We start from the raw sequence: 15,899 nt of genomic DNA, 5'->3' as shown, positions 1-15,899 counted from the left end.
CCCTGGGACATAAATCTGCAAGTTTAATTGCAATGCATTGCTTGTCTTTGGAAGACATTTCCAATCCTGATAATGAAGACATGCACGTGCTTGTAGATGCCAACTCCCGCCCCCACTCCCGCCTTGGTTTTGAAACCTTTACCACCTACCAAGTCTCACCAAAAACTGGAACTGATCAGAGCCTGTTTGCAGGGGTGACTAAAACGAAAAGGGGGAGGAAGCAGGGGGGATTGGGTGGAGCAGGCAGCCTTTCTGGCGCCCCTCAAATCATACTACCCAGGCAGCCCCCTATTCCATCTATTCTCTGCCCAAGGCAGGAGCTGTCAGGAGTGCCACAGATAAGCAACTTAGAAGTATTCTAGCTGAATGAAGGAGACTTACTTTGGGTTTCCATTGCTGTCTGCCAGGCTAGGGAAAGAGCGCATGGACGCATGCTCTCAAAGGTTCTTATGTGAGCTCTGAAGAGGTGTGAGGCTTGACACAGCCTGAATCCCAAGGACCTTCACTCCCTTCTTTCTTTCTTTTTTTTTTTTAAGACACATTGAAAGTAATACAGGCAAGAACAGAGAAGGTGACTGTTTTACCCCATTAACTAGTCTTTCTTGTTTTGAACATGTCTATCCTCTTTAACCAAGCTATAAAGATTTTAGATACTTGAGCAAAAGCAACCCATATGGGATATGTTTGGGGAATTCTACCACCAAAGTCTAAATAAATAAGATCTCTCATCTATCAGCAGTAGACAGCAAATTCCGTAATCAATTTCAACGTGGCAAACGAAAACACAGTGACTGTTTATTTGTTCGACAAATATTAATTGAGCACTCACTACGTATAAGGAAATATAAGATGCTAGAGAGAGAACAAAGAAGTATGAGGCATTGCCCTTGTCTTCTACAGCTTATGATTTATTTGAGGGGGAAGTGTCCATAAGAAAATGAATGAAAAAGAAATCACTAATGCCAAAATTAAAGGGATAGTAACCATCTCCCCCTGCCCCAGTTTTGGAGGAAAGATAGCTCACAGAGATTGGGGAAAGCTTTATGAAGGAGGCATTGTGATCGCCAGATTACACTCTTCCAGAATAGGGTCTCATAGCTTGTACAGCACTTAAGAATGAATAGGTATTCTGAAAGTACGTGCTTAACTCAAGCTGATTAAGTGGTGCACGTTTATGTTATGGGAATGCAAAGTGCAAATGAGATGAGAGACGGTGTGTACTCCGAGGATGCACAGGAAACACAGCAATTAGGCTGGCCCCTGAGATCATACTATGTGATTCCTCCAAAATGTGAGTTGAGCCTTCCAAGCCCAGGCCTTTGCCATGTGATCTCCAAGATGTCCTTACCCCTTTCATCTCTACTTAGCTGACTGAATTCATTTGCTCTGTCAATGTCCAGCTTATTTCCCACCTAAAACCACAGGAAATAAGGGCTGGAAGAGACCTTCACCATCACCTGAGTCTAATAGTTCCTAAACTTGGCTGCACGTAGTAAGAATCCCTTGGGAAGATGAACTTCTTCCTCCCATCTCCAAAGCTGACCTGATAGATTTCAGCAAGGGATGAAGCCAAGGTATTTACTGAAGCAACCAAACACAAAATGTGTTCTTACTCATCCTCTCTACAAGGAGCTTTCTAAAACTGCAGATCCCTAGGGATTCTGATTTGGTAGCTCTGCTTACTTTTTTACAAAGCTCTCAGGTGATTTGGAAGACCTGCCAGATTGGGGAGCAGCTGACATCCAACATTCCCGTACTGGCTTCTGAATCCCTTCTACAACTTCTGTGGAGGGTGGCCCCGTTTATGGCTAACCATCTTCCCAAAGCCCTCCCTGGCCTCCTCATTCCTTAGGAATCATTTCCTCCTCCAAACTCACACTGCCCAGGATCTTCAGTGCTCAGTACTACATTGTGAAGTCCTTTCTCTATCAGTAAACAATTAGCGGGCTCTGTGCTGGAGAATGCACCATAGAAGATACGGTAAGGAATGGGTTTATGTCCTAAAGGTGGAAAAAGACACGTAAAGTACTAAAGTAACAAGTTGGAAGGAATTAAGTGCAAAAGGATCGTAAGAAAAATATGCTATCCGAGACCAGAGAAAGATGTTAATTCTTTTACTTAGGGGTATTTCAGAAGACTTTAAGGGGAGAGGTTTTGGAGGTCGCCCTTAGAAGATGACTATGTTTTGACCAGCAGGAAATAACTGGGACAATGCAATGTAAAGAAATTACCCAATGAGAACACCAGGCAAGAATGTGTAGATGTGAGAAACACTGAGTCAATATCATGGGTATGTGGGGGATGAAGATATGGGAAATGAGGTTGGAAAGTGAGTTAAGGCAAGTTTTTGGAGGCTCATGCTCTAATTTGGGAGAAATACAGAATACTTGAAGAAGCTCAAGCTTTAGTGTCACATAAGACCTAGGTCATTATCCCCATTCTCTTGCTTAGGAGTGAAACTGTGACGTTGGTAATTCGTTTACTCTCTCCTCTGCTTATCTGCACAATAGGAATACATTTTTTCAGGGCTGTTGTAAGGCCCCCAAAGTTCATGAATATAAGTACCGATCATGGCTGATTTTCTTCCCTTTATTTCAGAACAGAATATACTTAAACAGGATATGTTCAAAGAAATAGATGTCATCTAACTTGTTTTAGAAAGATAGCTGGATACAATATTAAGGGCCAATGAAGAGGAAATAGAAAAACTATAGGCAGAGAGAACAGTCAGAAGGATGTAGCAATAATCCAGGTGAGAGACGAGGTCCCGAACTAGGCAAAGCCACCGAGAAAACAGGATGAAAAAGAATAACCACTAAGGAGGCAAAACTGAGAAGTTAGCCGCGGGTGGAAAGTGAATCTTGGAGCATTAAAGACAGTTCAGGTTTCCAGCCTGCCTTTGGCTACTAGGAGGAGGAGAAGGGTGCAAGTGAAATTTAGGGACCCTCAGAGTAGGCATACTGAATTGCAGATGAAAGTTGGGCAGCCGGTGGGAACGTTTAGCGTGAAGTAGGAGATCTAAGACTTAGAACTAAGAGGTTGTTTCTGGGTAGGTTGTTTCTGGCAAAGAGGTGACAGGTGAAGCGATGAGAATGGTTGGGATTAACTAGGGATAGAGTACAGAGCAGAAAAGAGGAACAGAGATCTGAACCCTGGGGAAGGTCCACACTTAAGGAATAGAAGAAAAAGATGAACCGATGAAGGAAATGGAAGAGTGGCGGTCACCTTTGCAGAAGGAAACCCAGAATACCCTCAGAGCATCTTCAAGATGGAAGAAACTATCATCACTGTCAAAAGCTAGTAGTGCCAAGGAGTTAGCTGTCTGATTTCACAAATGGGAAAGGTGGCAAAGTCTGCCAGTAGTCTCAACATCCATTTCTTCTGCTCCCTTTAGTAATGGAACCCATGAGTCTTCAGCTGGGCCCATGGCTCCCAGATAAACTTGCATTTCCTGGTCTCCCTTGCATATAGCCGTGAGACTGAGTTTTGCTCAATGAAATACGTGTACCTTCCAGGTCCACCCCCCCCCCCTTTAAAGGAAATGGTGTGCCCTCCCCTTTCTACTGGCAGGAACTCAGCGGCAGTGGTGCTGGCGGACGTGATGTGAGTCATCTTTACACTTGTGAACAAGGACCACACCTAATGATGGTGGCCACAAGAGAAGAGGAATCTGGGTTCTGAACTTCTAAACAATTTATACTCAGATTGTCAGGCAAAAGTAAAATAAATTTTTCTTGTTTAAGCAACAGTTACTTTGGTCTTTGTTATGGCAGCCGAGGCTTTATTCTTACTGATACAGAAAGTAGTGGATGTGTGTTATGGAAAAAGAAATGAGGAAATGTATATAAACTCTTCTTTTAAGAAGATGGAAGGAACAGGAGATCGCTGGTTTCCAGAGGAAAGAGGGTCAAAAGAGGTGTTTTAATTTTTAAGAATCAATGATCCCATAATTTTTACCATTTAGAAGTCTACTATCCCCTCTCCTCACTCATGGCATATTTTTAATTTTGCAGAAGTAGTTTTAAATTCATTGCTTGGGAAATAAGTGGGTTTTCTTCTTTGTGATTACGATAATCGCACATTCTGTTTATAAGTTAGCTTGTTGGGACATTTACTGTTTGTGTATTTGTACAGAACTGCCTTCAAATGTGACTTAGGAAAATTCAAAGTTTTGCCGAGTAACTTGGGGGTGATTATTCATATTATTAAAGGGGTCCTTTAAAATATGAAGCTTCTTAGCAGTTAAGTGTATATAAATCATTTAACCACATAACAGAGGGTTAGGGTAACTTGTTAGACGTTACTGTAATGATCATGATTGAATAAATAAAAATTTTAGTTTATGGAACTTTTTCCAGGAATAACTATCATATAAAGAGAGGAATTCCTGCGATGTCTACACTGCAATCAACGGCTTCTTTGTGGGTTGAGTGATGGCCTAAGTCCCCAGCTCCTGGTCCTAAAGTGACCTGAGCAGTGAGCCCTGAGAACAGCTTTGAGATAACTCCACAACAGCTCTGCTGTCAAGGGTATGGCAGTTGCAAAATTAACCATAATAACTGCAAGTAATACACCTAAAACAAAAACTCTGTTGTTATTTAGCTGAACTAAAAACCCCCAAACTAACCATCCATTCCCCCATGGTGTAAATTATAGTTATGTATATAATGAAATGTCTTATTTGCATTTCACATAAAATTCACCAAACTCCTTATTCACTCATTATTTACCCATTATGGGTTTTTAAATGGTACTTTTAAAGTCTGCTTTGGCTCAGGGTTGAATTATTTGCCAAGACTTTACTCCTGGAGTCATGAGCCCCCTAGGACTTCTTTACCTTTTGCAAATTCATAGCTCATTTTGTAGGGAGTAGTCGTTTGTGGCCTCTGTGTGTGCATGTGTGGGCATATGTGGGGAGCAGTCTTAACATATTCTAAATAGTGGAAAACTTCATAAGGAAGGGTTGTAATCCCAGAATAATTAAACAGGGAAAAAAAAAAAGAAAAAGCAGAAAATGAGTAAAGAATAGTCAATAAAGGTAGCAGCAAAAATTAGGTTATCTCCTTGCAACTATGCATATGCTCGAATAATCTGTTGATTTAATAGGTGGAAGAAATGTGTGTTGCAAAAATTCATTGACTGGTTTGGCTGTCAAGAGACACAAATACAAACCTGCATGAAAAGGTAAAACTGAGGCAAAGCTGCCTCTCAGAATAAAAATCTCGATGAACTTTCATAAACCAGTAAACGCGATGTTGGATGCAGATGAAAATATTTTTGTGTGTATACTTTCAGTTAAAAAAATGTGGTCGGGCTTCCCTGGTGGCGCAGTGGTTGAGAGTCCGCCTGCCGATGCAGGGGACGCAGGTTCGCGCCCAGGTCTGGGAGGATCCCACGTGCCGCGGAGCGGCTGGGCCCGTGAGCCATGGCCGCTGAGCCTGCGCGTCCGGAGCCTGTGCTCCGCAACGGGAGAGGCCGCAACAGTGAGAGGCCCGTGTAAGGGAAAAAAAAAAAAAAAAAGTGGTCTTCAAGACCAACCTTAGTATTTTAGGGGAGGAACTGGGAATGTAAGCCAAGGAAGCTGTAGACATTTACCAAGTCCAAGAGGACAGTGAAAATTCTCCCTGCCGCCAAATCTCTTCCCCACTCACCACCAGACCTTGGCTTGGAATGTCTTTCAGCATAATCCCCTATGAGCTCAAGAGCAAAGGTGAGGGGCGTTATCTCAGAAATAAAACAGTTTCTCAAAATATTAAAAAAAAAAAGTAGTTTCTAGATTCACAGAGATTTTGAGCTAGAAAATATCTTAGTGAACATTTGGTTCCTGCTTCATCCCAATACATACATTTTACAGATATGATATTTGGGTCCTCCAGGCAATAAGTGACTGGCCCAAGATCACAAAGCAAATGAGTGGCATAAAAATGCTGGGTTTCAACTCTCTCTCTAGAGGTCTTTTTTACACTACTGAGCACTGCCAGTAAGTACTCAGCAGAGGTAAGAGAAGGACCTGGTATACTTCACTGGAGGATGAGTTCTAGTACTAGGGGCACCATGAGGACTGAATGGGTCACAGACTGAAGGTCTAGGGAGCGAGGCGCTCTGGATTTGGGCCTAGACTCAGAAGTTTTCTGTTTTGCCTAATATTGGCATACACGACAAGCAAAGTTGCATGCCATTAATATACCATCATACAGTAGCCTGCTCTTCTACTGAGAGTTAATCTGCAGGTAAACCATACTCCCAGTGAAATACGATGTCTAGTCTACTCAAATACAGAATTGTGTCCTGATACCAGCTTAATAATAGGGGGTTTATCATTCATTTTCAAGGCACAAGCACACTGGACGTTTTTATCAGTCACCTGTGTGTTCAGACATCATTCTGGGTCTCATGAGGGGTAGCTGTTACCCTGCTGTGGAGCTGCACCATTTCGATTTTGCATCAAGCTAATGTGCGTCCCTGGAAACCATACTAAACAGAACAAGAAGTAAATATTCTCTATCCCTTAAAATTGACCTCAAGTGACCTAAAGTAGTTTTCAAAACTTCCATTTCATTTGGAAGTGAATCTGTCTCTTTGAAAATACTATTATTGATCCTTAATTTTTCTCAGTGATTTTTGGGGTTTAGTTGGCCTTCAAATACCTTTGAAATTCCTTTGGATGGGATCCCAAACTATAGTGGTTTTTTTCCCCTAATAATTACAAGCTATGAGGTTTTCATTTGATTATGAATTTAATTTTTGAGGATGTCTTCATAGTATCTTACGCTACCTCCTGACATTTAGTGTTGTTGGGATTTGCTGGAGAAGTACAATAAAAAATGACAATATCAAACATCATTAAATATGGGTCAAGACAAAGCAATCATATTGTTTATCATTTGATTGTAATAGAAGAATTCAATTCGCTTATGTCACCACAACGAATATGTGATTCCAATCGTTTAAAAGCTAAAACCCTTAGCAGATAGAGAACAACTGGAAAAAAATCCTCACTTCACGAGAAAACCCTGGATATTAACCAGTTTACTGAACTGGATGAGCAGTAATATATATAATGTGCTAACATTTCTTAACAAAAAGATTTTTGTAAACAAGCTGCTTCCACAAATACTTTATGAGCCATCGTTAACTTTCAGAGATGTTGTTTTAGGTTGGAAACCTTGGTGATCTATCTCACAAAGCACGGCTGGAATGAAGAAACCCCTGAAATTGCTAAATGAGAAGACCTGAAAAGGGTCCCGGGAAGTCATGACCCTTTAAAGGTGTTGGTTTACAGAGTGTGAAGTAGGCAATTCACCAGCTATACCCAGGAAGCAGCACAGCAAGTGCCCATCACTAGGAATCAGAGAACAGGTCATTCTGAAGGGTGGTTGGAACCACCGCAGGCCCACAATGAGTGTGGTCTAACTTCTGTGATAGGGAAAAACTCCTCCACGTGGAATACAGTTCACGATTTCAATAGAAGATTATTCAAATGAAAAGCAATTCATTACCGTCTCTTTTGGTTTTTTGGGACCATTTTTAGGGCTTCGACAACAAGGACAGATTCACTAAGGGCTAGGATCAAAATCTCAGGTGTAAAATCTTTAGCAAAGGCTGGAGCTTCAGGGCCCTCTGAGGGGCTCTCTGGCCTTTGGGTGTGGACGGGGAGAGCTGACTGGCCAGCTGCTACCTTGTTAGAGAGAGAGGAACGTGGCTCTGTCACTTTTCCCCTGAGGCTCACAAAACACAGAAGTTTATTTTAGCTTCAAGGGCTAAACAAGAGATTGCAGGGTGAGAACAATGAGTGGGATGTCAAGATTTTTAGGGTTGTTTTTTTCCTGTTATTATCAACAATCTATTTTCTTAACGATGTCACTTAACTTTTCTCTGCTTCATTTTATCCCTATAATGGATATACTCAGTTTAACATCCAAGTTCCAAAAGAGTTAATGGTGGCAAGATGTGTTGATAAATATTTTTAAAGCTCTTTGACTTCCTTAGAAAGAAAGCAGGCTTGTGAAAAAATTCCCTGAGAAAATATTTAGAGATTCAGTAAGACTGAGTCAAGAAATCTCTAAATTATGAGCCCTTAAAAATAGCTTTTTAAGGTAAAACATATTAGTGTACTGTGTGTGTGTGTGTCTGTGTAGATATATTACGTGCATACCGTTTCTCTGATTACAAAGTAAACAGTAAAAATAACTGAATTTTGGAATTTCAGGTCTCAATGTTTAGTGAGATATAGATGCTACAATTAAACCACTTCCCTTCATTTGTAGAATTTGTCTCCGACTCCACTTTGAATGACACTCTCATACATCTGTTCTGCAGGAGTAGTAGCAAGACCTGTTTGAAGTTTAAATCCATGACACCCTTTGTAGAACAGTGGCAACCTGATCAAAACACTGATCGAGCAGAAATGCTTTTGTGTTCTGATCAACAGGGCCCAATTCAGTCTCTCTCTAAGGAGAACGCGCACACACACACACACACTCTCCCTATATTCAGGGCCGAGGTTTTCCTTCTACCCCCAACTAATAAAATCAGGAGGCTGCAATGAGGCGAGCGGCACGCAGTTTGATGTCCTCAGCAGGATACGGGGAGTCAGAAGTGGCGCTGTAAATCCAGAGCGGGGCTTCAACACCGTGTTAAGTGTGGCCCGACTCTCAGAGATTTCCCTTTGATGCAAGTTCAGTATATTAATGGGAAAAGCATTCACTTTTATTTGTCTGTACTGTCTGCGACAGCAAGGCTGCCTCATTTAGCCTGGGCCAACATGAAAATACACAGAAAAGCAATCTGCTGCTAATTAGCACAGCTCCCCTTTCATTTACTAGCTAGTAATTGGAAGGGGTTAAGAAAGTGTAACTTATCAGATCACGTGAGTGTATTTGCTTGTGCAGACAGCAAACCTCCCTCGAATTTCCCTATGAACTCTGAGGCAGTAATCCTTCCTCGACATCCACTTGATCTGAAAGGCGATACTGACACGGGTGAGGTGCACACACTTTGTTAGGTTTGAGAGGGAGGTTTCCTAAGACCCCCGAATGGGGTGTTAATCAATCTATTAGAGCCTTACCTTTCTTTAGATATGTTTTTACTCTCCCGTTTCCAGATCGTCTTGAAGTCACTGCAGAACTCATACCACACCATAAACACGTAGTTGGGTGTGATCTCCTTCTCACCAGACTTTGGCTTCATCCCAAAATATCCTACTGTTGTTTCAAAACTGCAAATGTAGAGAAGAAAACAGTGAGGTACAGGGTGAGAGGCTGTCAACGCTAATACCCATTAGGGGAGGAGAGGGGACATCGGGAGAGTTTCTCCCACACGCTTCGCTTCTCTTTAGCACAGAAGCCCAGGCTTGAGTCACTGTGGCTTCTCCTAAGCCTCAGTAAGACCTACGTGTTCAAGCCAATTATCTAAGAAATGTAACATGATTGGGGATACTCCTGGGCACATCTTATCTGTATAAAACCAGCATGTATAATTCCAGGGTGTATGTAGGTAAAACTTTTGGGGTGTGTTCTTCATCTCAAATCCATGTCATTTACCTGCTCTTTGTGTTATGTTGAATGATCACATGGAACGCTAATGACATGTTGGTTCTTTATCACCAGCAGTGGACAGTTAGAGAGCCCACGGGGAATCATCAGTCTGTTGAGTGCTTCACAGAAAATCAAGAGACTGTTCTATCCTTATTCTGGCATCTGCTGGCTTTATAATCTTGGGTCGATCATTCAACACTGGGCTCTCAGTTTTTTCAAGGGTAAAATAAGAGACGTAGACCAAATGATATTTAAGAAAGCTACATTTTAAAGCTGGATGTGATACAGGAATACAAAGCATCAATGTACAAAAATACATATAATTGAGGATATAGCAAGGATTGGAGGAAAAACCATTTTTGATCTTAAAAAATGATCTTTAACCCAGTCAGAAAAGAACCCAGGTTTTACAAGGGTGATTCCCAGATATCACTAAGAACCTCCTGACCTACCCCTTGGAGGTTCATTCCCAGATGACTACCCAGGCCTCCCAAGCAGCCCTTCTTGGAGGCACTAGCTTTGCAGCAATTTATAGCTCTGCCCTCATTCCTTCTCCCCACCCACTCCAAGCCCCACAAGCTCATTTGCCATGAGCAGGAACACTTAAATAAATGGGCCCCTTTTCTAGGGTGTTGGAAACTAATCAAAGCAGGAATGGCTGGCCAGGTTTATTACTCAATGCTCTATCATCTGTTCAGACACAGCGTTGTGTTTTTTTTGTTTTGTTTTTTTGTGGCCATCCTGAATACTGAGTTTCTCATGGAACGCTATTCAATGGCGATTGTAAAACCCTGAAGCCCCATTACTGTTACGGAGCACACTTTCAACTCAGTCTCAGTTATTGGGCACTATGTATCTCATAAGATTTTATCACATTTCACAGATGAACTGTTAATTGATTCCATGGCTATGATTAGGTGAGATCCAAGCTGGAGCTGCAGCTCTGAGTCCCATAAATTCTTTGTGCTTCTGTAAATAATAAATCTGTTTTTAATGCAAATTAAAACTACTGGTCAGGGAATTTTGGCTCCCAGTTATTAAAAGACTAGAAGTGCATAGGTGGAGAAAGGCAATAATTGCAGTAATTTCTTGAGGGACTTCTCTTATAATTCCAAACACACATATTTTGGAGCAAAACCAGAAAGTAGCAATGTCCACTTTTGCCCAGGTGTGACTCCTAATTCTGTGGCAGTCAAAACGCTGAATATACTTTTTATTTCATTCAAAATGAAAATTACATTGATTGTAGCACGGAAATTCGTAAGCAGAGAGTTCTGTAACCTAAAGGAACAGGTCGTGAATTTCTTAGGGAGTCACGGGCCTTTAGAACTGGAAGGGATGGACCTGTCAGTCTGTCCAATGTTCCCATCTTACAGCTGAGAAAACAGAGACCCAGAAAGATGGAATGACCTTATTCATCGGCAGAGTTGGGCCCCCTGATTCTCCGTGAAATGCTTTTTCTGCTCTACCCACCCCCTGTTGTTCATACTCACTGACCCAGGCATTTAAGAAATAAAATAGTCATGTTTTGGTCTGTTTCCACGTTAGACACCGTTGCCACCTAAGTCGTACGTAATGTGTGTGACCCCCAGCAAAGCACATCATTATTCTTTTCTCTTCATTATGTTTACCTTCAACACAGAAACATATTTACTTGTGCAATGAATAGAGAAGAGAAAGTCTTCACTTTTAGTTTTCAGAGGAGCAAATTATCTTCCTATTTTCCGGGATGACATAGTGAAGAGCACAGAAACTCCGCTCACTGGGCTTCAACGCCAGCAGTTCCAGCGTTATTTGGAATGTAGACTGTGAGACCAAGATGTTGCAAGGATGGTACGGTTTCAGAGAATGACAGAATTGTTTGGTGGGTTATCACAGAGCTTGAGAAAAGCATGTCATCATCCTGTGGGCCACACTTTTCCCAACTCTGAGTTGAACGATGTACCCTCACCACCTCTCCCCCGGGGAATCTGGGAGGTCCTGCTTGCTAACCCTCAAAGAGTATGAAACCTAAAGGAAATAGTGAATTTCAGCATTTTTCCCCCCCATGTGTTTAAGTGAACCTCTTCAGGAGAACCAAAGCAAACAGAGTTGCAGAGGATGGCCTGGCTTTGGCACTCTGCAACTTTAACAAAGTCACTCTGAGGATGTGTGTCTTATTGGATTTCCCTTTGTTCCAGGAAAAGCCAAAAGCTAGAATATGAACCTACAACTATCTGATAAGGTCTAGACTACGTTCCTCCCCACCCACCCAGTCCCGCTCCAAACACAACTCTCTTCCTTTCAGATTTAATTTTGATTCACAGAAGGCTGATTATTGAAAACCGTCTGAAATTTGGGCATGAAAACGGCCGTTATTTGACAACAATATTAGAATTTTCTCCAAGAGACAAAGGGGCAATCGTGCTGTTTGAAATTTCTGTTTCTCAGCAGATAACTAAAATAGCTTTCAACACTGAAAAGATTTATTTCTCATCATATGTTGTGTTCTATAAAACTTTTCTGCTTCACTCTCAACTGTTCCCTGACTCCTTTTCTCTCTGCTGTAATTCCTTGTCTGATTTCTATCTTTTCGATTCAGCTAAACATTTTGAGAGTTCAGCCAATGATTATATCAAAGAGCCCACGGCAAAGGGAACGGTTTTACTTTTGCAGTGTTGAGATGCCAGGGCGGAACATATCCGCTTATTGCCCCTCATGCATGCCTTTAGAAACTGCTGAGGAAAAGCAAATATTCCTTAGCCTCAGAGTAAATTGTTTCTCTTGAGAATACAACATAAGAATTTCCTAAATCTCACTTGAATGTTGCAACACTGACCACCAACCTCCTTCAAGACTGTAACCAAACAACTGTGGTTTCTACGTTAAAGATGGGATCTAACATATTTCATGTATGACATGAAAGCTAGACTACCTTCACCACAAAGTCACGGAAAACGCTGACAACCGAAATTTATGACCCCCCTCAGCATAGCTAATGCACAGCACCAACTTCGGCCCCTCTCACACGGGCCCCCTTTTCCTGAAGCAAGAATCCTGAAGAAGAATTAGAAATTTGACATCCACCTTAGAAAGTGAAATTCTGCTTGGCCTGATACCCATGTGTTGATGGTCCTTTTTATGCCTATGGGATACGTCTATAACACAGACACACCAGCTTGACACACCGACGAAGGGAAGCTTACTACGGGGATAATATAAGCTCTACAGGGGATAAGGCCAATAAAGGGGCACAACCTAAAAATCTATAAACAGAATCATGTGATTGTCTTGGTTGTCAAAGATTATCATGCAGAGATGATAGTCATGACCAAGAACATGTCTGCCCTTAGAAAGATGCAAGATTTGCCCTCGTCTTGCTTCCTTCTGCATATTTATTCTATTGGCACTTACAGCGGGAAGCAGGGCAAGATGTCAGTGTCTGTCAAGGCAGAACAGAGCACTGACTATAGGCTTTCAGTACTCTCGGAGATTGTGGTGAGACGGGAGGAAAAACGTTCATTTCTAGAACTTGTTCATCTGCACTGAATGAAATCCCCTCCTCACACATTTGTAAAGCTCATTTTCCCTTATCTACTGTTTCCTGTCCTTATCTCTTATTTAATTTTCTCGTACTTGTAGAACGGGTCCCAGCAAAATTTATCTCAGTTCTCAGCCCTGAATATGAGAAAGCCTCCGTGTATGCCCCCCTCACCTTTCTAAGAGGGAGGGAGAGCCAAGCTGACTAACCTGGCCAACTGAAAAAAAGAAAGACCCCCCATGAGGGATCACAGCCAATGATTACTGGGCTCTACCAGGTGAGGTGGATGGTTCCGCTTGGGTGTCTGTGAAGAGAGGGAAGAACATAGAAGAGGCCTGAGGTAGGTGGGAGGGGGAATAGAAGACCTCTGGGGTCTCTTCCCCTTTTCTGTGCACATAGAGAGGGAAGTCCCTTCTCCCCATTTGTCCCTTGTTTACAATATCCTCCATAATGCTTTAATCTAGTTGTAACACTAAGAAGGACCCCACTGTTCCCAGCGTCCGTGAAGTGTCTAGGAGCAGAGCAGTGGAGGAGAGGCAAACAGATGCAAATGGTGTCCTGACTCCTGAGGCAGGTGAGTCACTTCCGGATGATTCCCTGCTTCTTGAGGAAAACTATTGCCAAGTCCTATTCCTGGAGCTTTCACTCTAGCTCTCCCTAGACTCTTATTGCTGCTGGATGCAGAGTCTTAGCAGATGGGGTCAAAAGAATGGCTAGTCATTCATTTTGCTAAGTGAGATGAGCCAATCATAAAAGGGAAACGTTCTGTATGATTCTGCTTACATGAGGTACCTTAGAGCAGTCAGAGTCACAGAGACAGAAAGTAGAATGGTGGTTGCCAGGGGCTGAAGGAAGGAGAGAACGGGGGAGTTATGGTTTAATGAGTACAGAGTTTGCCTTCAGAGAAGATGAAAAAGTGCTGGAGACGGCTGGTGTTGACGGTTCTTGATAATAACAAAAGAATGGCTAGGCAAAGAAAGACCTGGGGCCAGTTCAGAGCTGCTTACCTTTTCTGTGCATTCTCCAAGTGACTTTCTTCCACTGTATGCTCTTTTTTGGCTGTGAAAGAAATAATTATGGTTAAAATCGTATTTTCTTCCAGCATGTCCTTTGTGTAATCTTCTAACTTTGATTATACCCATTCATTATCAAAATAAATCCGAATTCAGGGGTCGGAAGGCCCTACCACGTGTCCTGGCAATTGTACTCAATTCGCTACATCCACTACCACGGCTTTCTGGATAACAGCTATAGCTAATGGTGGCCATATAATTCATGGTTCTCTCTGGGATAGTTTTGAAAGGGGGGAATATTACTAATTACTCTGGGCCAAGGCTTAAATTGTAACATTCCTGGCCAGACTGGATCACGTGGTCTGCCTAGCTATAGCTGGTCTCTTTGGGAGCCTTGGCATGTGCTCAGCACTCCCCCTTTCCCCACAACAACCACTACCACAAAATAAACCCAGTACCACCTGCAGTAGTTCTGCTCAGATTCAAAGGAATTCACTGTAATCCTTGCATACTCTGTCTCTACACCCATGGTCTAGGGAAGCCTATGGTCTCTTTTCTGAGAATGTTTTTAAATGCACTGAAAAAATACTTAAAATTACTAAGGAAATCAACGATGCTGAGGTAGAATTCTGAATTGACAGATTAAGAACCCGCACTCCGCGGGGACCACACGGAAACGGGGAGGTTTCATTTGGGGGTGGTTCTTTTACATATTCTTCTCTCTGATCAGAAAATAAACATTGGGGTGCATGTGTCTTTTTGAATTATGGTTTTCTCTGGGTATATGCCTAGTAGTGGGATTGCTGGGTCGTATGGTAGTTCTAGTTTTAGTTTTTTTAAGGAACCTCCATACTGTTCTTCATAGTGGTTGTATCAATTTACCATTCCCACCAACAGTGCAAGAGGGTTCCCTTTATTTATTATTTGTAGATTTTTTGATGATGGCCACCCTGATCAGTGTGAGGTGGTACTTCATTGTAGTTTTGATTTCCATTTTTCTAATAATTAGTGATGTTGAGCCTCTTTTCATGTGTTTGTTGGCCACCTGTATGTCTTCTTTGGAGAAATGTCTATTTAGGTCCTCCACCCATTTTTTGATTGGGTTATTTGCTTTTTTTTTTTTTTTTGCAGTATGCGGGCCTCTCACTGTTGTGGCCTCTCCCGTTGCGGAGCACAGGCTCTGGACGCGCAGGCCCAGCGGCTATGGCTCACGGGCCCAGCCGCTCCGCAGCACGTGGGATCCTCCCAGACCGGGGCGTGAACCCGCGTCCCCTGCATCAGCAGGCGGACTCCCAACCACTGCGCCACAAGGGAAGCCCCTATTTGCTTTTTTGATATTGAGCTGCATGAGCTATTTCATCAACAGAGGAATGGATAAAGAATATGTGGTACATACATATAATGGACTAGTACTCAGCCACTAAAAGGAACGAAATTGGGTCATCTGTAGAGACGTGGATGGACTGTCATGCAGAGTGAAGTAAGTCAGAGAGAGAAAGTAAGTCAGAAGTAAGTCAGAAAGAGAAAAACAAATATCGTATACTAATGCATATGTGTGGAATCTAAAAAAGTTGTATAGGTGATCTCATTTGCAAAGCAGAAATAGAGACACAGATGTAGAGATATGGATACCAAGGGGGAAGGTGGGGTGGAGTGAATTGGGAGATGGGGATTGACATATGTACACTATTGATACTATGTATAAAATAGGTAAGGTAACTAATAAGAACCTACTGTATAGCACAGGGAACTCTACTCAGTGCACTGTGGTGACCTACATGGGAAGGAAATCCAAAAAAGGGGATACATGTATACGTATAGCTGATTTAC

The 15,899-nt window shown here is 42.2% G+C and overlaps 1 protein-coding gene across 2 annotated transcripts in view; it reads right to left on the bottom strand.

The window, feature by feature from the left end:
- The window catches only part of FMN1 (formin 1), a 397,262-nt gene that overhangs the window by 14,743 nt on the left and 366,620 nt on the right, over nucleotides 1–15,899 (bottom strand). For both annotated transcript variants that reach the window (XM_060146914.1, XM_060146923.1), the window contains 2 exons: nucleotides 14,064–14,115; nucleotides 9,068–9,217 (listed from right to left, as the gene is read on the bottom strand). In XM_060146914.1, coding sequence (XP_060002897.1) covers nucleotides 9,068–9,217; nucleotides 14,064–14,115 — 202 coding nt within the window. The remainder of the gene's footprint in view (nucleotides 1–9,067; nucleotides 9,218–14,063; nucleotides 14,116–15,899) is intronic.

The sequence above is a fragment of the Lagenorhynchus albirostris genome, chromosome 1, assembly GCF_949774975.1.
Source record: "Lagenorhynchus albirostris chromosome 1, mLagAlb1.1, whole genome shotgun sequence".
Classification (NCBI taxonomy): Eukaryota; Metazoa; Chordata; class Mammalia; order Artiodactyla; family Delphinidae; genus Lagenorhynchus; species Lagenorhynchus albirostris.
The sequence above is the reverse complement of the archived record's forward strand: the minus strand, read 5'-3'. Positions and strand labels throughout refer to the sequence as shown.